The 22,205-nt window shown below is 38.7% G+C and overlaps 1 protein-coding gene across 1 annotated transcript in view; it reads left to right on the forward strand.

The window, feature by feature from the left end:
- The first annotated feature begins 2,431 nt into the window (after positions 1–2,431).
- VWDE (von Willebrand factor D and EGF domains) overlaps positions 2,432–22,205 on the forward strand; it is a 103,580-nt gene continuing 83,806 nt past the window's right edge. The window contains exons 1-2 of the mRNA XM_063452412.1: positions 2,432–2,643; positions 18,495–18,679. Coding sequence (XP_063308482.1) covers positions 2,550–2,643; positions 18,495–18,679 — 279 coding nt within the window. The 5' untranslated portion in view covers positions 2,432–2,549. The remainder of the gene's footprint in view (positions 2,644–18,494; positions 18,680–22,205) is intronic.

The raw sequence follows: 22,205 nt of genomic DNA on the forward strand, positions 1-22,205 counted from the left end.
TTTAGCCATGGAACATTAACTCAGAAAATGAAAATACTTACATAGTTCTATATGCATAAAAAATAGATTGCTTTGTGATCCTTGTAAAAGAAAATTGCTAGTAGTACTCTGTGTGTCGACGTGACAAAGGCCATAACTGGCCAAAATGTTGTAATTTGCTGCTTGTTGTTTCCAGTAAAGGTTTGTACCTTTAGATCAATTAATAAGTTCCTGGATCTTCAGTTGACATAATGTGATGTTGTGGGTACCTACCCTTCAATTTTTGGATATTTGACAGGAACCATAAGTGCAGTTCCTCCTTTGCTTATACGTACCACATGTGGCATCCCAGGTATGAACACTAACCAATTTATTTAAAGTGAATTAAAATAGAATTTCAAATTTAAGGAAAAAATTGCTGAATTAGAAAATATTTCAATGTCAGCTATGCATTTAGTTGGCTGCTTTGGCCTCAAATATGTAATCAAATATGAATAATCCTTTTAGTTGGACAAGTGAAAGCAATCTTCCAACCCAACATACTCAAAATTGCTGTATGCCAGGGTAGAGCTTGAAAGGGGGAGATACAGAGGATTTTGACCCCTTTGTCACTAGCATACAGAGGTTTGTGTGCTGCTGCCTTACAGAACAATGCTAAATATATTATGTAACTATTTTATATTAGTATTGTTGTACTCCACGTATGGAGTAGTGTTAGTATAAAACATTTATTATACAATGAATAAAGGAAGTGGTGTGTGATGTACCAATGTGCTGTTTTGACCTCAAGTTGGGCTATATGTTTGCAGCTGGCCTAGAGGTCTGCTGCTACACATATTGGGCAAAGGGGGGAAGGTAGTAGAGACAATACCTAAACAACATTAAAGGCTAACCAACCTCCAGAAAAGTAATATGAACTTGTGAAATTTAGGAAGAAAAAGATGAAAATGAACTTGGTCAAAATCCTATACCTGGTCTTTGCTTTAAACTTCACAAATCACCAGTTTAAAAAAGCAAATCTGAGCTATATTATTTTCAGGAGAGCTGGACCTTATCTTTCCTTTTGTTAACTATTATCAGTTTTAGCAGAACTGGATAGACATAGCACCCTTATGTTTAAGTGCTCAATAAGATTTGATTTTTATTTAATGTTTGATGTGAGCACAAAAGATACAACAATCACGTCATACAAACTAGTCCTCGGTGGGAGATTCACAGAATAGATGTAGGAAGGACTCTAGGCAGGCACAACTCCTAAACCAGGGGTAGACAACCTGTATAACTCTATATGTTAGATGTTGGGGACTACATCTGCCAAGATGGTCTTACAGCCTTAATGCTGGCAAAGCCTCGGGGTGATATAGTCTACAACTTTTGGGGTGTCGAAGGTTTCCTACCACTGCCCTAAAGAATGCTGCAGAAGAGTCCCGTATAGAAAGAACCGTTAAGACATTTTCTTTTTCTAAGAACAGAGGGTGCCACTGACTTGGTATGGCAATGATGATCTGCAATTGCTATAAAAACAAAGTATCACTGGGATCAGTTTCCCATTTCTACACATATGGGAGTTTAGCATCCAACTTGTGGGAGAGTATCAGATGATAAATAATAGAATGAGTCTTCAGAACCAGAAAGAACAACAAAAGTATGGTTTAATGTTGTGGTCTCGGAGAAGCCACATTTACTTGTATCTTGTAGAAATTGCCCACCTTGTTGGTAGGTTAACTGTTTAGATGGGGCTTAGGAGTCTCTAAGAGATAAGCCCATAATTTCATATTATCCACTGGAAAGAGAGAATTTAAGGAAATGATCTTCTCTTTGTTGCACCTGGGGTTCAAGCCCTGAGATCCTGTATATAAGACCTCCTGACATTTAGGTTACTAGTTTCTGTAATGTTAATAAACTTTGCATAGATGATGGTGTAGGACCAATTCAGGCTGCTTCTCCTAAATTTCAATTAAATGTTTTTTTTTCATTTAACTCAACTAGCTCATTTAAAACAGTTTGAAAGGTGTTATTTTTAAATAGGAATTGTTAGTGAACATTACAGAAAACAGACAAAATAAAACGAATAAAGTGGCTCATCTATTAGTTTTAATTATTTTTCTGTTTACTAGACAAGATTTTACAAACTTCTTTAAACTTAATGGAATGTAAGGAGCATTAAAGGAAATGGTGTTCATTAGACATGTGTGTTTGCAAAAAGTGATGCCAGAGAGTTTCTGAACACATGCAATCCATCTCAGATCTTCCAGGATCCTTGTGATTCTTTCTGTGACAGACTAGTGGAGGCGTGCCTGGCTAATGTTACAGAGGTGGACACAATCTAGAATTCTGACTTCACTACACTCTGGGTCAGTGCTTGGAGTGTGCTTACTGACTACAGGACTGTGAATTCTGACCTTGAGAAATGGTAACGTTCATCTTATCTGGCACAAGTTACTCTGCTCAACATCTGCAAACAAACTGGAGTTTCTTTTGAAACATAAAGTACAAAACTTGACACACACAAAAAAAAGCATTTGGTTTCTTTTCAATTTTTTTTTTCCAATAATTTTTTTTTATCTTTGATGGGTTTGACAATGGCAAAGACATCATCACTACAAGGATGCCCCACATTTTTTATTTTGGGTATAATCCTGCACATGGCAAGCAGCCAACAAGGTAAGAATGGCAAAGGACTTAATTCTTCAGCAATTTATAAACAAAATGATTATTTTATGACTTTTTAGCATTGAACATGTTAATACAAATGTGTCATGTTTTTGATGCTTGCATTGTTCACAATATTAATCCTTTCTCTTTAAGTTTGAAATTAAGTATGAAATGATTCATGCTGATCTCTAGAAAACGTTATTCAGTTCTGATTTATTTACATCTAATACACTGTGGCTTACTGCTCTCTAGAAAACTTTATTCAGTACTAATTTCTTTTTTACATCTAGATAAATTGTGGTTTACTGATCTCTGGAAAACTTTATTCAGTACTATTTTTTTTTTTTTTTTTTACATCTAGATAAATTGTGGCTTACTGATCTCTAGAAAACGTTATTCAGTACTAATTTCTTTTTTACATCTTATAAATTGTGGCTTGCCTACCTGCTAATCAGTAGGAGCTTTCAATGTAATTAATATAAAATTAGGGTCAATAATTGTTATGTTATGGTAGGTAAAACTATTCACATCGTGTGTCGTATGTTACTGTCTTGCTTTGATTCTGTCAAACAAGGTGATACTTACTGGTAACTTGAGCTATAGTGATACTCTATATTGATACTATAAGGAGAAATACACTGTACCGTTTATATGGCTGGTTGTGCATGATGTAAGTGGCTGCTATTTTGTCTGTATGTTCTGTGCTGTACTCTTATCTCATCGTGTATCTTAACACTTCGAAGCCTTCTTGTTACAGACTTGGTGAATTTGCATATTTTTGTTTCTAAGGTCTGAAGAGGTTCTAATCTAAGGTTTCTAAGGTCTGAAGAGGTTCTAAAGTAGCTCTGTGAATCATCCACTAATACACAACAAATATTGACTGACACTTCTTATCATCAAAGTATTCTCTACACAAGTTTAAGAATTGCTGATTAACTTTTGAGAACTGGAAGTGGCAGTCAGAGAGTACAACGGGTTAAAAAGTGAACTTGTGTTTATTAAATAGATGACAGTTTCCAGTACTGTTGATGAACCCAGTTACTCGATTAAAGTGAGCAGCACACATTTTTGGTTTTTCAAAGATCTTGTTGCACAGTGGGTGTACTAATAAAGGTTTGGTACCTATGGGGTTAAAATTGAATCCCTGTAGTTTCAGGATTATTCAGGCCCAATAAAACATGTTGCTGAAAAAAAAATGGGTTAAAAAGTGCAAAGCACTAATTGTTTGAGTTCTAAATAATGTGTTTGGCACACACTTGGCATGTAAAGGGTTCTAACACACTTACCCCAGTGCACCTCACACACACTGGCATTGTTATTTGTAACTAATAAACATGCATCCTTTATAGTGTTACTGAGAGTTAATGTATGAATAACATTTTACTTTGTGCAATGTGCGATTCACCATATGTGACTATTGATGTTTTTCAGTCCAACACATGTGTCTCTTGTGTCAGACTGCTGCTAAAAACATGCATTACAGAATTTTACAAAATGTAAAAAATGTTTCAACATTTATTCACAAAACTACAAATTTTAGCTAAATAAATCCAAACTACAAGATTGAGCCTAAAATAGCCAAGCGGTGACTGTTGCTGAGTTTTTACTGATCAGATATTTTCGCTCCAGTTCTGATTTTCTTTGCTAACATTCTGAGTTTACTGAATAGCACTCTTTTAGAGAGTGTTAATTTGCCGTGGTGTACGTAGATGCAGAATAATGAAGAATTCCTTTTGCTACCTTTTTTATTGGACTAAGAAATTTGTAGTGATGAGCTTGAGGGAACTCCTCCCTTTATATACATGTATATGTAACAGGTTTGTAGACAGTTGCATACATTATATGGTACAATATAAGGTTGAATTTAAAAACATATTACATTTCAAATGTTACATTTGAAGTTCACTTTGAATTTCCCAACAATTCTAACTTTAGTAAATAATTGTTGATGCTTGATGTCTGATGTGGTTCAACAAGAGCCATACACCATTTGGCACATGGCATCCAGACAAAACATATAATTTGTGGGCATGGTCCCACATACTACATACACACCTTCATCACATACACTATTCAGAGCATCCAGCCTCCATTTGATCCATAGTACATATGGCACTACATTGCAGCCATAACATAGCACCCACAATACGAGCAGTGACCCCATAACAGCCAATGCTACACTTACTGTACCCACCTGACACCGTACCACATACCCACAAGCAAAACACCAAAAACATATCACCAGCATTACACCCATAACATAGAAACCACATGGCTTCCATAAGTGGACTGACAAGAAGAACAATGTGACACTTATAGAACGTAAAGCAATTATCTATACTTTTTCATGTTGCTTTGTGGTATTGACTTTTTATGATGTGTGCCATTACTCCTCACCAGCCACATACCAATGGTGTATCACATACATTATTGCATACATGCACTTAACTTAAAAAAAATAACACTGCAGCTTATTAGTAGTTAAAGGGACACTATAGTCACCAAAAGAACTACAGCTTATTGTTTTTGTTCTAATGAATATAATCTTTCCATTTACACTCTTTGTAGTAAACACAGTTTTTTCAGAGAAAAGGCAGTGTTTACATTACAGCCAATAGATGCCTTAGGAGATGCTGATTGGCCAGAGGTGTGTTTGGCTTGTGCTGGCTCTGCCCTTGATCTTCCTCTTTGGCACTATCAGCCAATCCAATGGGAAAGCATTATGATTGGTTCAGATCATAACTTCTGATGATGTCAGGCAAGCAGGCAGATCGAGGGCAGAGCCAGCAGTTCCAGATTGGAATAAAAGTAAAATTTTACTATATTTAATTATAGTAAAGGGGGATGGGGGACAGAGGGGGACAAGGAGGGTATCCTTTAAACCCTTAAGGACCAAACTTCTGGAATAAAAGGGAATCAAGACATGTCACACATGTCATGTGTCCTTAAGGGATTAAAGAAAGCAGCTTAAACGGATGCTCTTGTGGCCTACTCATCCATAGACATTATAACGTGTAAGTTTAACTTTCACATTATCCTTCTAAATCTGCCCAGTCCTAAGCAACAGTGATTGACTGAGTGCAACAAGGGCTCACAGTTTGTCATTTCATTCAAGGTTGGTTGGATGCATGTAAGTAAACATTGAACACATCAAGACATCCAATGTATACTGGACACATTGCAGGGAATCTTTGAAATTCAGGCAATGTGATAATTTACTTTCTATCAGTCAATACATATCTCGTTGCACTCAAAGGAGTCTTCTGCTTTTTGTTTTAAACCACTCAGAATCCTTATAATCTTTTTTTCATAATCTGTAATTGACCTTTCTGGCATTGTCACAAATTATCTTTCAAAGGACTAGAAGTTTTGATGAGACTTAAACGGATAATATAGGCATCAGACCAAACTTAAACTTAAGCTTAATGAAGCAGTTTTGGCGTATAGACCATGTCCCTGCAGTCTCAATGCTCATTTATCTGCCATCAAAAATCACTTTTTTTTGTTTAAGTCAGCAAGCATTCCTAAACACACCTACCCTGACTGTGAATGACACAGCCTACATAGCAAAAAAGGGTTAATTTCAATCAGAAGCTAACTTAGTTTAGAAGTTTTTATCTCCTGCTCTATGAATTAGGCTTTAACTACTAACAGGAGGCTCCTACGGGGTCTAGAAGGCTATTATCAGAACATGAGCTAAGAAATTCTAAATTAAACAGACTGTGTAATAAAGGAAGTTTAAGACATTTGGTCTCACTTTACAGAAAGCGTTTAGGAATTCCCATGCATGGAGGTGTGACTTCATAAACAAAGTGATTTAACTCCTAAATGTCAGATAATTGAGCAGTTAGACTGCAGGGGCATGATCTATACACCAAAACTGCTTCATTAAGCTTACGTTGTTTTGATGCCTGTAGTGTCCCTTTAACTGGCTGTACGCAGCTTCTCCAGAGGTCTAACTTAACCCACTCTACTGATCATAACACGGAATGATCCCTAATCCTTGGCTCTCATATTCCCACAGAGACCTTAGCTGCCTTACTATAATTTTACTATCTTTTACTTTGACTCTGACTCACTGCTTCCTTGATAGCAGATAACAGAAATGTCCATCTGGAAAGTCTGTTTTTTAATCGCTTATAGTCTTTAGTCTCTTCTCATGTGCCCTTAGGGATTCTTTCTGTTATTTGGGAATATTAACACAAATCTACACATGGGAGAGCTGCATGATATTAGTTATAGAGTTGGAACTTACCTCCTATTATAAGATCTTTTATCAGAGATAAATACCAATACACACACACACACATTTTGCAGTAAACCTGCAACAAATAATTTTTACTTACCTGGAATCCCGACATCCTGACGTGGTCCAATCACAGGCTTCACATAGAGAAGCTTGTGATTGGAACGTTTCACAGCTCAGAGCACATGCTAAGATGGTGAGAGGAGACAGGGAAGGAGTGGCGAGAGGAGACAAGGAGGCGGGAGGGTTTAGAACATTTAAGGAAAAAGGGAGAGGGTATTCAGGTTTCCCCTTGCAGGCTCTGCCTGCAAATGGAAGCTAAATACGCCCGTTGCTGGCATGCTCTGAAGATGGATCTATTTAATGCACATAGTTGATATTAGGCAGGCCGGATTCCAGGCTGCCATAGTTACATGTACTAAGGGTGTAAGTATACACCAACACACAAGTGCAGCTTTGCACAAACAGATTTTTAAAATCATGACCACTTCAATTCACTGAAGTGATCATGGTGGTTGGAGTAACCCTTTAAGGATTAGAACCAGTAACTTTAAAGAAGCTGAATATGTGTTCCAACGAATACAGACACATTGTAATTCATTTTTTTTTTTTTTTTTTAAATTCTTTATTTTGATTGTGCAAAGAGGAACATACAGCATAGCACAGCCACAACAGCTTGTGCCTGAGATTAATTCAACAATATCAATTTACATTTATGTGGCCAGGTAATACTCGCACTTTTTATATTTTTGTCTCGGTCACGTACGTGTTATCTCGTGGCTAGGGGTGAGTGCCCGGTTCCGTGCTGGGGACTCGCCTACTCGGTTGGGTTCCTCGGCCCGTTAGAGCCTTTAGCTAGTCTGAGGTCAGTCGTGGCGGTGGGTCCCTGTTCGGGTCGGGGTTTGTGTGTGGAGCAATGCGGGCCGTACCTTAATGTGAGTAGATTGCATGGGGTAGGTGCCCTACACCATAGGGTCCTGCCCTGTTCTATCTCGCTGTGTGTGTTACGCCTGGCCTTATGTTGTCGCTCGTATCCTGTCGTTCTCCTATCAGGCGGGGGGGGGAGAGGATGGATCTTGGCTAAGTGTCAGTCAGTCAGTGGATGTAGGGTGTAGTGTCTCGTCCAGTTAGTAACATTATATGGAGGAGCTAACGATAAAAAAGGAAACACAATAATGCATAGCAAAATAACAAAATGAAGATAGTCCAATGGGTTAACAAAGAGTCCACATCAGGGCTGGATTGCTTCAGGTTGCTGTAGCCTCCGTTCGGTTCCGTTCCGCTCTGCGTGGGACAAAGGGTTTTACTCGGTCAGGGTTCCACTGGTGAGTCGGAGTAGGTTCTTTCAGGTTCTCCGTAGGTTGAAGAGAGTCTGTAGGCAGGCCCAGGGTGGGTAGTAGAGCTGTCGCGTCTTCCAGAGATCTTATAGTGTAGTTGGTCTCACCCTTCTGGAGCCATATGGCACGTGTCTTCAGCCATCTGTATGGCATTTCTTGCTGTTGTAGCAGCTTTGTAAATGGCTTGAAAGACCGGCGCCAAGCGAGTGTACTTCCGGTGAGATCAGCGTAGAACGAGAGGGACATCGATTCAAACTTGTAAGGGGAGCATTCCCTGGTTGCTGCGACGACCGCCATCTTGTCTCTGTGGTGCTGGAAGCGGATGATGAGGTCTCGGGGTGCCATGGTAGGTGCCTTTGCCGGTTCCGGAGCTCGGAAGAAGCCGTCCAGCTGAGCTGCTTTGGCTTGTCGCGGCGGTAACAGAGCTGTTAGTAGCCGCCTTAGCATATGCGGGATCTCCGCGGCCTGAATGTCTTCCGGGATGCCTCTGATTTTTAAGTTTTGGGCCCGCCGTGCGTCCTCTATGGCTGCGAACTGGCACTCATGCTTTGCGTTCTGGCTTTTGAGGTCTTGCACCTCTCGCTGTAGTGCAGCGATCTGTGTTGTGTGGGTAGTCGTAGTTGCCTCCAGAGTTCCGATTCTTCCCGTTAGGCCTTGGATGTCGGCCCGGAGGGACGCCATGTCCGTTTGGAGAGTTTTTTGAAGGTCGGCCAATAGGGACTTAAGGACCTCCGTTGTTACCGGTGAGGTGTCTGCTACCCGGACAGTCGGCTGAGGTGCCGCCATCTGGGGTAGGTCTGGCGTTTCCTCCCCAGAGGAGAAGTCATCCGAGAATTCAGAGAAGGTTTCAGGGTAGGCGGCCATTTTGGGCCCAGATGCCCCTTGAGTTTGCCGCAAGAGTTCCGCAATGTTGGGGCCCTGTCTCGGTTTATCCGGTCTGGGCTTCTTCGTTTTGCGCCCCATCTTGATGGCGAATTGCCTGTCTCTCTCCTGAGCCGAAGAGGTTGCCGGTTTAGAGGCGGAAAACAGCTATTTTTTATAGTTTTTTGGCTAGTGTAGCGGGAGCCCATGTGCTGTGCGACTTTCCTGCTCGGCAGTTAACTCCGCCCCCCATTGTAATTCATTTTTAAAGAGGGAATGTTCATTTTATTGTAACATGGATTTATCAACAATGGAAAATAAATGATACAGAGCCTGCTAAACATGAGTCAAAGTGACTAATCTAACAGTAAAAGGACAGATGTTTTTTTTGTTATCTATCTTGTGGATCAAGAAATGTCAAGTAGAGGAGCAAAGCTTTGCCTGTTACTTAGCTGCTGCATTAAATTCACTTTTGGCCCAGTAACTTCACATCTGCTTAATCGTTTGTTATATTCCATGGCTATGATACTGTTAAAGGGTAATGTACACAGTGCATTACTTACACTAATATGTGTCTATACCATGGAAATTAAAGGGGAACTGCTACTTGTCTGGAATTTATACAATTGAATAAACACTGAAATTCACTTATACGTATGTTAACCTTTATTTCATGTGAATGTGATGTTCTGGTTTCTTTAAATTAATATTAAATATTTACAGGGTTATTCACTAACATGAGACTTCAATGTAAATCCAAATTAGATTTCAAATTTAAGGTTAAATTAACTGAATTGGGGGGAAAAAAGGCCCCTATACGGCAAGCTCGTCTGAGCAGGGTCCTCACCAATCTATTGTTCCTGTGTCATTGTAAATCATTGTAAAATAAATTGGTGCTATTTAATATCATAATAATAATGAATAATAATCTACGCTTCCAGTTTGGCTATTCTAAATGTTAAATTCACTTTGAATTCTCGCTTTAGTGTATAACCCTCAAACACACAAAATAGGCCCATCACTCGTACTTACACTACGTTACCTGTCAGTAAATTACCTCATGATAGAGTTCAGGTACGGCAGAGTCAGGGCAAACGGTGCTATTTCTCTCCTCCTCTCTCTGTGTTCTCTATGGCTATGCTGTTTGTTTGCAAAGATTGACAGTGAGCCAATAGCAATATTTAAAGAGCTATTCACTAAAGTGAGAATTTAAGATGAGTCAAAGTTAATTTCAAATTTAAGGTCAAAATAGCCAAAGTTAGTTAAATTTGGAGGATTGTAAACATAATATTAATTTCACAGGAAGTAAACTTTCCTAATGTCCTCTTTATTTCTGTCGCTCTCCTATCTAACTATCTATCTATCTATCTATCTACAGTTATTAATTGTATTTGTTTATTTTACTTTTAGATAAAATATATTCTATTAAATTAAATAAAATGGATAGTTTATAAAAAATTTTACTTATATCTGCTCATTTTCAAAATATTTATTTCTAGTAGTGTAAGCATACTGTTATGTGTTGTATTTGAAATGAATGTCTTTTATTTTCTCTTTTGAGAAATCTCTTAGAGATCAAAAGATGTCTGGAGAACCTCTTAGCTAAATAAATAAAGAATTAGTAGGTAGCATACACCTATTAATATTAGCATTTAAAAAAATGTAATTCTTTATTTTTGATGTGCATAGTAAAAACAAAGGTTGCATCACAGGCACATTCATTTTTAGAAATAGCATTAAACAGATTCATCACATAGAAAAAAAAACTGTACTTTTTCTTTTCAATAAAACAAAATAAAACAAGATGATCAGTGGAGGGCTTGTACAATGAGAAAAGTTAGAAGAGACTTAGTTTAAATGAGGTTATGAGTGTAGAAGTGAGTATAAAAGATTATAAAACAGGAGACACCCTGAAAAGAGACTCCAAGATTAAAACAAATTGAGTGAGGCTGGTACGGAGCCCTTCATGCAGTCATCCGACTCCCAAGCTGCAAGTTTGCATCCTGCGTTCATCTGCAAGGTCCCAGGGTGAATGTCCAAACAAGCTCCAGTAGGCCTAGTAGACTATTCATGAAGTTTCACGTATGTTGCAGGCGTCATCTTGGGTGGCAATGTCAGAGAGATCCATAAGTTTCTGGGCCCAGGCCCGATTCCTATCCCCCTACCTCTGTAAGGTATGTGAGGTTATCATCAGCCCGCTTGAGCCAGGTTGGTAGAGCTGTCTGCATGCCTGTAGACCTGGTGAGTACCCCCCCAATAGGAACACTCAGCGCTGTAGAGGCCTGCTGATCCACCTCCTGTTGGTGACCCTGAGTAGATGATCGCTTTCTCTGTAGCATGTCTGCCAGATGGGACTAGAACTCTGACCATTTTTCTAGTTTACCTAAATCATTTGCTATTTGGCTTATCCTTCCTGGAACATCAACCCTGCTACATATCTTAGTATCATCAGCAAAAAGATATACCTTATCATCAAGACCTTATGCAATATCACTAATAAGAATATTAAAGAGAATGGGTCCAAGTACAGATCCCTGAGTTACCCCACACTGGTGACAAGCCCAATATACTCCATTGACTACAACCCTCTGTTGCCTGTCACCCAGCCACTGCCTTACCCATTCAACAATATTGGAATCCAAACTTAAAGATTGCAATTTATTGATAAGCCTTCTATGTGCAACAGTGTCAAACATGTTTAGAACAGTGTATCATGGTTAGTGATGTGGAACTGCTTTTACAACCATATTAATGTATACTACAGACATTTACAAGGTTATTTGCCAAAGTGAGAATTGTCAGGGAGTGAGAGTGAATTTCAAATCATACTCCAAAATAGCCAAACTGGAAGCTGACTTGGATAATTTTTCCAGTTCAGCTATCTTTGCCTTAAATTAGAAATTCAATTTAAATCCACTCTAAGTTCCTGTTCAATTCTTATTTCAATAAATAACTCCGTCTCTCACAGTTCTAAAACATAAAACATACGGAACTGAAGGTGGCCATTGCTCACTGGTTTGAGCACATATAAAACACTTCTTCAATTGTCTCATTAAGAACAGACAATGTGCATGTAATTAAACACTTTGGACAGTGTAGATTCAATGTGCACCATGCCCAGATTTCTATTATTGGCATTTATATAGAGCCATCATATTCCACAGCTTTTTACAATTATAGAAAGGGGATATTGTCCCTGTCAAAACAAGCTCTCAATCTATGAGTATTTGAGGTAGGTAGCTATATATTGTGAGTTGTCCTTGTCCACTTACTGGCAAGATGGTCTTATCAGGATTTGAACCTGGTTTTACGACTTTGACATTACCACGTTCAAATAGTGATGTCGCGAACATGAAATTTTCTGTTCGCGAACGGCGAACGCGAACTTCCGCAAATGTTCGCGAACGGGCGAACCCAGCGAACCGTCATAGACGTCAATAGGCAGGCGAATTTTAAAACCCACAGGGACTCTTTCTGGCCACAATAGTGATGGAAAAGTTGTTTCAAGGGGACTAACACCTGGACTGTGGCATGCCGGAGGGGGATCCATGGCAAAACTCCCATGGAAAATTACATAGTTGGTGCAGAGCCTGGTTTTAATCCATAAAGGGCATAAATCACCTAACATTCCTAAATTGTTTGGAATAATGTGTTTTAAAACATCAGGTATGATGTATCGATCAGGTAGTGTAAGGGTTACGCCCGCTTCACAATGACAGACCAAACTCCCCGTTTAACGCACCGCAAACAACCGCAAACAGTCCATTTGCACAACCGCAAACTCGCCATTTGCACAATGTTGGATACCAAGCTAGCCATGTCCCATTCCTTGTCCTCACTGATGCCATTGAAGGTCTCTTCCTCCACCCAGCCACGTACAACACCAAGGGTCCCGGAAAGGTGACAACAAGCCCCCTGTATTTTTCTTTTTTAAATGTACACTACTGTTACACCAGATAATGTATAAAAAACACAGGTTACTGGCTATAGGAGGGATAATGTATAATAAACACAGGTTACTGGCTATGGGAGGATAATGTATAATAAACACAGGTTACTGGCTATGGGAGGGATAATGTATAATAAACACAGGTTACTGGCTATGGGGGGATAATGTATAATAAACACAGGTTACTGGTTGTGGGGGGATAATGTATAATAAACTCAGGTTACTGGCTATGGGGAAGATAATGTATAATAAGCACAGGTTACTGGCTATGGGGGGATAATGTATAATAAACACAGGTTACTGGTTGTGGAAAGGTAATGTATAATAAACACGGGTTACTGGCTATGAGGGGATAATGTATAATAAACACAGGCTACTGGCTATGGGGATAATGAATAATAAACACAGGTTACTGGCTATGGGGGGAAAATGTATAATAAACACAGGTTACTGGCTACGGGGGGATAATGTATAATAAACACAGGTTACTGGCTATGGGGGGATAATGTATAATAAACACAGGTTACTGGTTGTGGGGGATAATGTATAATAAACACAGGTTACTGGCTATGGGGGAGATAATGTATAATATGCACAGGTTACTGGCTATGGGGAGGATAATGTATAATAAACACAGGTTACTGGCTATAGGGGATAATGTATAATAAACACAGGTTACTGGCTATTGGGGGATAATGTATATTAAACACAGGTTACTGGCTATGGGGGGATAATGTATAATAAACACAGGTTACTGGCTATGGGGATAATGAATAATAAACACAGGTTACTGGCTATGGGGGGAAAATGTATAATAAACACAGGTTACTGGCTACGGGGGGATAATGTATAATAAACACAGGTTACTGGCTATGGGGGGATAATGTATAATAAACACAGGTTACTGGCTATGGGGGATAATGTATAATAAACACAAACACAAAAAAAATAATAATAATAATACAAATAATAAAAAAATGTATGCAGCTTCAGAATTAATCTAAATTTTATGTTGTCTAGGAGGTGGGAGGGACTGGGAGGGAGGGTCTGCTGCTGATTGGCTGGAATGTGTCTGCTGACTGTGAGGTACAGGGTCAAAGTTTACTCAATGATGACGAATAGGGGGCAGACCGAACACCGCATATGTTCGCCATCCGTGGCGAACGCGAACACGCTATGTTCGCCAGGAACTATTCTCCAGCGAACCGTTCGGGACATCACTACGTTCAAACAGTGGCTAAAGCATTCTGATGTTCAGTTGTTTGTTAAACAGTGTTGGATATAGGCTTTTTCTCTCTCTTTTTTATGTTGGACAAAAAGTATTCATGGTACTGGTTTAACAAAGTTTCACTTTAGATGTGTTTATTAGGATGAATATAGAATGAATTGTTAAAGTGACAAGAGCTCTGTGAAGTACATGTGAACAAAAAGTTAAAAAAAATAAAATTATTGTAACAAAACTATTAATTATTTCTAAATTTGACAAACTTCCCAGCATAGTTATAAAGCTATGGCATTTCCATTGATTTCAGATAACACATTTTATCATGGAAAATATTTAAAGAGAACCCGTAGTCCTGGAAATAATAATCAGGTTTTTGTTCCCTGCTATCCCATTTCCTATTCAAAAATGTAAGTTAATTTGCATGAGGATGTTGGGCTGTTTACTCTCCTGGCACATATGAAGTGGGCAGCCCAGAACTCTGTTCTGGACTGCCTAATGTAAAATCTGTGCATATTTTAAATCTTTTGTCAGTGTGCACTTTCAATAAACATAGAGCAACGTGTGCTGCTTCTCGCTTGCCTGCAGAGCTTGCAAGGGGAAGCTCGTGTCTCCCTTTTTGTTAATTTATTATGAAATAGACTGCTGCAACTACTCTTATTGACTTGTAATGAGCATGGAGCAACATTTTGACCTTAGTGTAGATGCTTGATAAAGGCCTACACTAATGCTGAAATATTGTTGCTTGCTGTGGAAGCTCAATAACATTGAGGGCTTTTCACCAAAAGGGATATGCTGGACTATAAATTCTTGTTTTGGATTGTTACTATTTACTGGATGATGGAACCAGGGTTAGATTGCACTCACTAAGTGTTAATAATATTATTAGTTTTTTTTTTTTTACTAACTACATTTTTTTTTACATGTAATTTGCACATAGACTGGATTTCATGTGGTTACCTCAAAGCTGCATATAAAAACATTAAAATCACACAAAAGGAAGAGTCCAGAGGTCTGTGGACCTGTGGTATGATTACTATATGTCACACATCTAGTCCATAACTAATATGATGATGGAATTGTAGGTTTAACTTCTCTCATTAAACCCATCAAATGTTGAACTACAGGCCCATGAAAACCCCAAACCAGCACTGTTTTGGCATTTGCAGATTCACCATAGGAATACTTTCATATAACAAGTATTATTTGACTTTTTCAGAGTCCAGAAATTACAAATAGTTTGTTAGTGCCTGTTTATGATTGTACATCTGTGCACTGTCTTCTGGACTGTTTATTTACTGGTTTTGTGTATACTATCTTGTGTTTTATTGGCTCCATGTCTTCTGTGTTTTCTTTGTGCTCTTACATTCCGTTGAGATAAATAGTTGGACATAATGGTAAATCTTAAGGGATATCTTCTATTACTTTACTGTATAATTGTCATACTTCAGTTTAAAAATGTGTCCAATGTTATTGCAACTGTTGGCTTGTGTTTACATAATAATCTCCGTGTGCGTCCTCCACGGACGTTGTATTTTATTTTAGAAAGACCAGCTTACTATTTTACACAGTTTGAAGGGAAAGGAGGTTAATCTATTAAAAGTCTAAAGACACAGGTTTCAGGTTTGAAATTGTTATGGGGGTTGGAGTTAGCCCATAGTGTTCCTTTATATGCTCTGCCACTAGCGTGTTCCTTTAATTGGTTAAACCAGGTATAATCAACAGTTGAGGCTGGATTCCATACACATTTTAAAACTCTAAATTCAAAGTAGTTGAAATGGAAATTTTCTCCAATTTAGCTGTGCTTCAATTTCACTTTGATTTTTTAAAACTTCTCACATTAGTAAAAAAAACTGTGTTAAATGTAGGGTGAGTATTGAAGGAATACACATGGTGTCTCTCACGTGATGTATGCATGTAACAACGTGCAAAGACAACACATAGGTTATATGATCTGATTCAGATTTGAAAATTATAGAAAGCAGTGTCAATTCTCTTATCTGCTATTATAATTGTGCAAGGAGATGATATGCACTATGTTTCAAAACTCATTGTATATCAGGTCTGATTTATTTTTATGCTATATAGTTGAGTTGCAAATGTATCAAAGAGATTGAGAGCTAAAATTTTTGAATTCTGCATTGTCATGTTTATAATGAAATTAACAAACATTTCAAAATAACATTTATAAAGCTAAATCACATTCACATTTACATTTGCTTTTAATAAGTAATGGATGTTCAACAAACAGTAGTCATAATTTTATACTACCTACCTTATAATAAAAATATATATATTTTCGGTAATTTGCATTTTATTTGGCAATGTTAAACAAGGCACAGCATGTCAACTTGACATATACCCATTTCAATCAAAAAAGATGAATGGCTTACAAAACAAAAGTGAGAAAAAGAGGTAGGAAGGAAAAAAAGAAAAACAGTTATAGTAAAATAAAATCCAACAAATAAGGGACTTCAAATTCATATGGAAAATGGACTCACCTGGTGGGAAATAATGACTATAATCTCTAGACTAAGATTGACATGTTTAGTATTATTATTATTATTATTATTATTTATAAATCATTGATCTTCTTGACAAATGTTGGAAGTACAAAGATTGTGTGAAACAAGAAAGTGATATATTGACCTGTCAAAGTTTCCAAAGGTAAAAGTCCAGCTGTGTTCTCAAGTATCGTATTGATTTATTGTTTAAAATGAAACATCTGTATGTTGAACTGGAAACAAATTATTAGCCACTTAATATTAATTATTGATTACTGTGCCTTGATGAGAGATATTCATCTTTTGTCATGGGATGGCCTTGCTGATCATTTATACGTGTCTGAAAGTGGGTAAGAACCTATTTAACTAATGATAATGTTATAAAATCAATTGAGGACCCATTCTAAGCACTCTGAAAACTATTTGTGTACCACACCATCCTCTTTGAGTCTTAGTCACTCAGCCATTTTTATTGTATCTTTGTTTCTTTCTGCTTCTTCAGGTTCAATAATTTGTATTGATTTATCTCTTCCAGCAAATAGTTGATAGATATGGTATTTAATGTCATTGACCCATGACTGCTGTTTCTTAATTTTCTTTAGTATTTTTTAGTTTTATTTCTCTAATTATCCTTCGCTTGATGATTGTGTTTTGTATTCATATCTAATTAGTTTTATATTATCACTATTACTCAAAGATACCTCAAAATCCGAGTCTAAAAATTGCCAAGAACGGATAGGAGTCTGTGATGCACAGGGCCTCTCAGGAACCCAGCACTGGGCAACCATCTGTCCCTGAGGTTGAGCCCTCAGTTTGCATTGGCCATATGGGCTGGATTTTGTAAACTGGCTAAATGTTAGGGAATTAGAGAGAAGTACATAACCAAGGTCAGATCTACAGGATTGTACAGTACACGAGAGCAGAGCATAAGAAGAAAACAAAAGAACAAGGTAACATAAACTGTGAAGGTAAAACCATTCATCAGGATTAGGGGAACAGTATGGACAAAGCACATTGGTTCCAATGAAGTAGCACAAAGGGAAATTAAATGTGGGGATTCTTATTGCGCTCTGATATGCATTATGTGATGACAATAATTTAGCCATTGTATAGCACTAACTTAAAAATAATATTTGTAATAATAATACAGATATATGTACCTCCAGCCTTAAACTAGTACAAGTCTTAAGAACCTGGATAGAGAATGCTGTCCTCACAATCTTTATTAACATCTTGCAACTGAACATTAAAAAAGAACAGGAGCTCACAAGGAGTGGAGATGCAACATTAAAGTTTCATCTTATCTTACAGACATATAATGCGTACAACTTCAGTAACTTGTGAATTTGCATAACATGGTCATTAATTACCCATAATTGCAGCCGTTGATGAGTATAAAAATAATATGTACACTTGAATGTGTTTGCAGTGAAATGTTTTTTGTAAATATCTTATTTATTGATAGAAAACGTTTAAAAAAAATGTATATGGTGGGACTTGCAGGTCCCGATCATGTTGTGAATAAACCAAGACACAAAGGTTTCCAAGCAAACAGCAAGATAAGGCAGGAGCACTCAACAAAAACAGAAATAGTAAACGCATAATAGATATCAAGAGGTCGCAGTGGCATTTTTGTATTTAAATGATTTAATTATTTTGATATTCTTTCATATTCTATTAAGCTTCTGTTTTCAGACTAAGACCTCAGCTAGTAATTCCAACATGTTATTTGTCTTGACAGCTCCAGAGTGCTCTTCGAGTGGACACCAGATTCTGCAGAATCCATACCGAAGTCTAGACTTTGATTCCATGAAACTTCAGCAATCTGCCATTCACGATTTGATTTGTGACCACTCCTTGGCTCCAGGATGGTACCGCTTTATGATATTTGATAAACCAGCTGAGATGCCTACCAAGTGCGTGGAGGTATTGGTGCAATTGATTTTGATTCTAAATATTAGCACTTGGTTTTCCAAAGACATTTTGTTTAAATGTGTTATTTAAAAAAAAGCTTACATTTATATTATTATATATAAAGCATCAATATATTCCATGTGGTTTAGACGTAAGAGTACATTCAAAAGGACAAGCTTTAATTACCTAAGCAAGAGGTAGTGAATGTCCTGTTTAAAAACACTTCCAAACAAAATGTCATGGTGTAAAAATGTAAATATGTTATTGTAGATTATATATCAAATGGATTGCTAGGTGTAATAACACTATAGGTCTAAATTCTACTAGAAGAGATAAACTTAACGCTGGTAACTAAATACTAGTTATTTCATTGACATCTATGGGAAAGCAGCTGTTCAGTTACCAGAGATAATCTTGTTCTGGAATCTAGCCCATCATTTGTAAACATTATATTATTTGAGTGCAAGAGAAAGAGAAACATAATATAATATGGGGATAAAGGTCAGGTTTAAGGGGGAAACAATGGAAAACAAATTCATAGAAATCTCTATTATGCCAGCAATATTGGACGCCAACCCAATATACCCCCTTAATCCCACAACTTTACACCTCACATGTAATTTTAGATTTTTGCACAATAAAACCAGCTTGTCTTGTAATTTTTATCTATTAAATTTCCATGGAACAATATCTTCAGGCACTTAGTAAACTTAGTAAACTTATGAGCTTAGGATGGACATGTAGATCCTGCAAATTTAGGGCTTGATTCTCTTAGCAGAGAAAGAAATCGCCCTGCTTACTCAATAGTAAATTCCCATAGACATCAATGGAGGAATAGATATTGATGTGAGTGGAGTAAACCCGAATGCTTCTTAGAGAATACAGCCATTGATGTTTATTAGTCTATCAGTCCTATGTTTTTGTGCTGTTTGCACTCGTTAATTTACAATTTAGAGAAGGGAAAATGAATCACGATGTTAGTCAGTAAAGATTCTTATGGTAAGAACAATAAATAACCATCCCATGCAGATTAATGCTGTCCCATTTTTATATATATATTCAACACAGTAAAGGAGGAGACTATATTTAAAAGAAGAAAAACTACCACAACAAAAGGACATAGTCTTAAATTAGAGGGACAAAGGTTTAAAAATAATATCAGGAAGTATTACTTTACTGAGAGGGTAGTGGATGCATGGAATAGCCTTCCAGCTGAAGTGGTAGAGGTTAACACAGTAAAGGAGTTTAAGCATGCGTGGGATAGGCATAAGGCTATCCTAGCTATAAGCTTAGGGCAGGGACTAATGAAAGTATTTAGAAAATTGGGCAGACTAGATGGGCCGAATGGTTCTTATCTGCCGTCACATTCTATGTTTCTATGTTTCTATTTATCTTTTATCAATGGTTTGGTCATGAAATAAGCGACAAGATAAAACAAAAGTCTGACCATTAATAAATGGCACCAAGCATTCGCCCCAAATTAGGCGTAAAAGTGTCGGCAACATTTTCTAACACAAGATGGCGCCGTCCACACGAGCAGACTGTTTTCGTTTATTTGGGGGGGGGACACACTGCTTTTTCCTTTGGGGTTTGGATTGTGGCTGCTGAGCATCTTTTGATCCTGAGGAATATATCAAGCATGCCACCTGCGATGATGCCAAGAGCCAGGTTGTGATGTCACTCCAGCACCCAGCATCACTAAACAGCGTGTACAGAAGGGCATGAAGATGACCGCAGTCACACGACCCCCAATAACAGAATCCCCAATGGGACCTAGAGAAAGGATCCTCTCCAGCTCTCCCAAAGATCAGAAACTTGAAATCTGGCACATTTGAATAATAACAGAAGATTTCTCTCATCTGCAGTGAAGTATGGGTTTCTGTTCTCCTCAAGGTACTTTGGGACCAAACAATCTTTAAATTATATTCTGTTTAGGGGGCGGAGCTTGAACTCGGAGCTGAGCGGACGTGCGCTGCATGAGCTCCCGCTCGAGGGACTAGCCTTTTGGGGAATAACCCCGGGAATTTCCAAGCGACTGACGCCACACTAGGCTAAAATTAACCGGGGACACTACGACGCCATGGCAGATACCTTTCCCGAAGGCCCATGGCACCGAAAACCGCGGCTACACGTTGGGGCCTGTAGACGGCTAGGAGGGGGAGGAGCGGCCGACTTCCCTGCTGACCGGCACGTCCAGCAGACCCACACTGTTCCTGCCCCCCCCCCCCTTGGACCGGTGGGGGTCATCCCGGTCCCCGCTGGCCGGAAACCCGGAGCCTATCTGGGAACTAAAGCACGCACCCAAGATGGCGGCCCAGCATCAACCCACAGCAATGGGCACAAGCAACAAGCAAGCACCAGGGCCCCTGGAGGCTTTTGATCAGCAGTGCCAGAGCTTCTGGACGATACTCTGCACCCAGGGCCTAACCCGAAGACAAGCGGTGAAAACGGTGGCCACATGGATTCACCCGGTAACCCGGCACTGCTGCTATGGGCCCCTACCTCGAATCCACAAAAATGCCGCCCAGCACAACAGGCACCAGCGACCACAGAGGCGGGCGGGGGAACCGCATGGCATGGGTGCCGACACTCAATACCAAACACACAGGAGATGGAGCGTCAAGCAAACCCAACAAACATATACACCTATAGAACCTGGGGCTAGCAAGGCGTACCTCCACACTCTGCAGCTTCTACAACTAACAGAAGCATGACATGGAGGTCCACCTCACGGATTAGCGATGGAGGGACATTCAGGCAGCGGAACACCCTGGAAGAGGTGCAACTTGCAGCCCCGAAGAAACATCGGCTCAATGACCCAGCATGGAACTTCCCCACAACGGGAATTGGCTAAGGGACCCACGAACTTCCGCGGCAACACAACAGAACCAATAGCATACAAAAATCAAAATGACTTTCGTTCTGTTTCCATGATTACTAACATGTTTTTATACCACTCTCCCATACATTATGTTGCTGCGACCACCCTGACAACCCACACTACCCTCTGCCAACACTCTTTCTACACACCCAGTGGCTATAACAACCTGACATAGGCACAGCTCTGACCCCAAAACCTCACTCATAACATACCTGACAAAACAGTGCTAACACCTAATATCCACAGTGAAATATTCCTGATAACATGACACAACCACATAAGCCTGTATAAACCAGAAACTCACTTTTAATACTGGCAGTTACTATGTGTAATTCCGCTTGCTTGCATGCAAATTTAACTTTTCCTGCTAACGCTTTAGTGATCCAAGCCTGACCACATTATAAAATTGTGCTTCTTAGCCCGTGAAACTCAGATACTAGCATATATCGCATATTTAAGCTTAGATTGATCTATTCAGCATGTTTAGCCAGATACAGCTAATCACTAGCATGTCTATTACATAGTAACATCAGCTTGAACAACTAGCCTGCAATGTTCTCTATTACCATTATAACCTGTATTACACTAATTCAGTTTTTTACTTTTATTAACAGTCAGCCTAGATATAACTCGATGTTAAGCATTAAAAATGTTAAA

The sequence above is a fragment of the Pelobates fuscus genome, chromosome 4, assembly GCF_036172605.1.
Source record: "Pelobates fuscus isolate aPelFus1 chromosome 4, aPelFus1.pri, whole genome shotgun sequence".
NCBI lineage: Eukaryota > Metazoa > Chordata > Amphibia > Anura > Pelobatidae > Pelobates > Pelobates fuscus.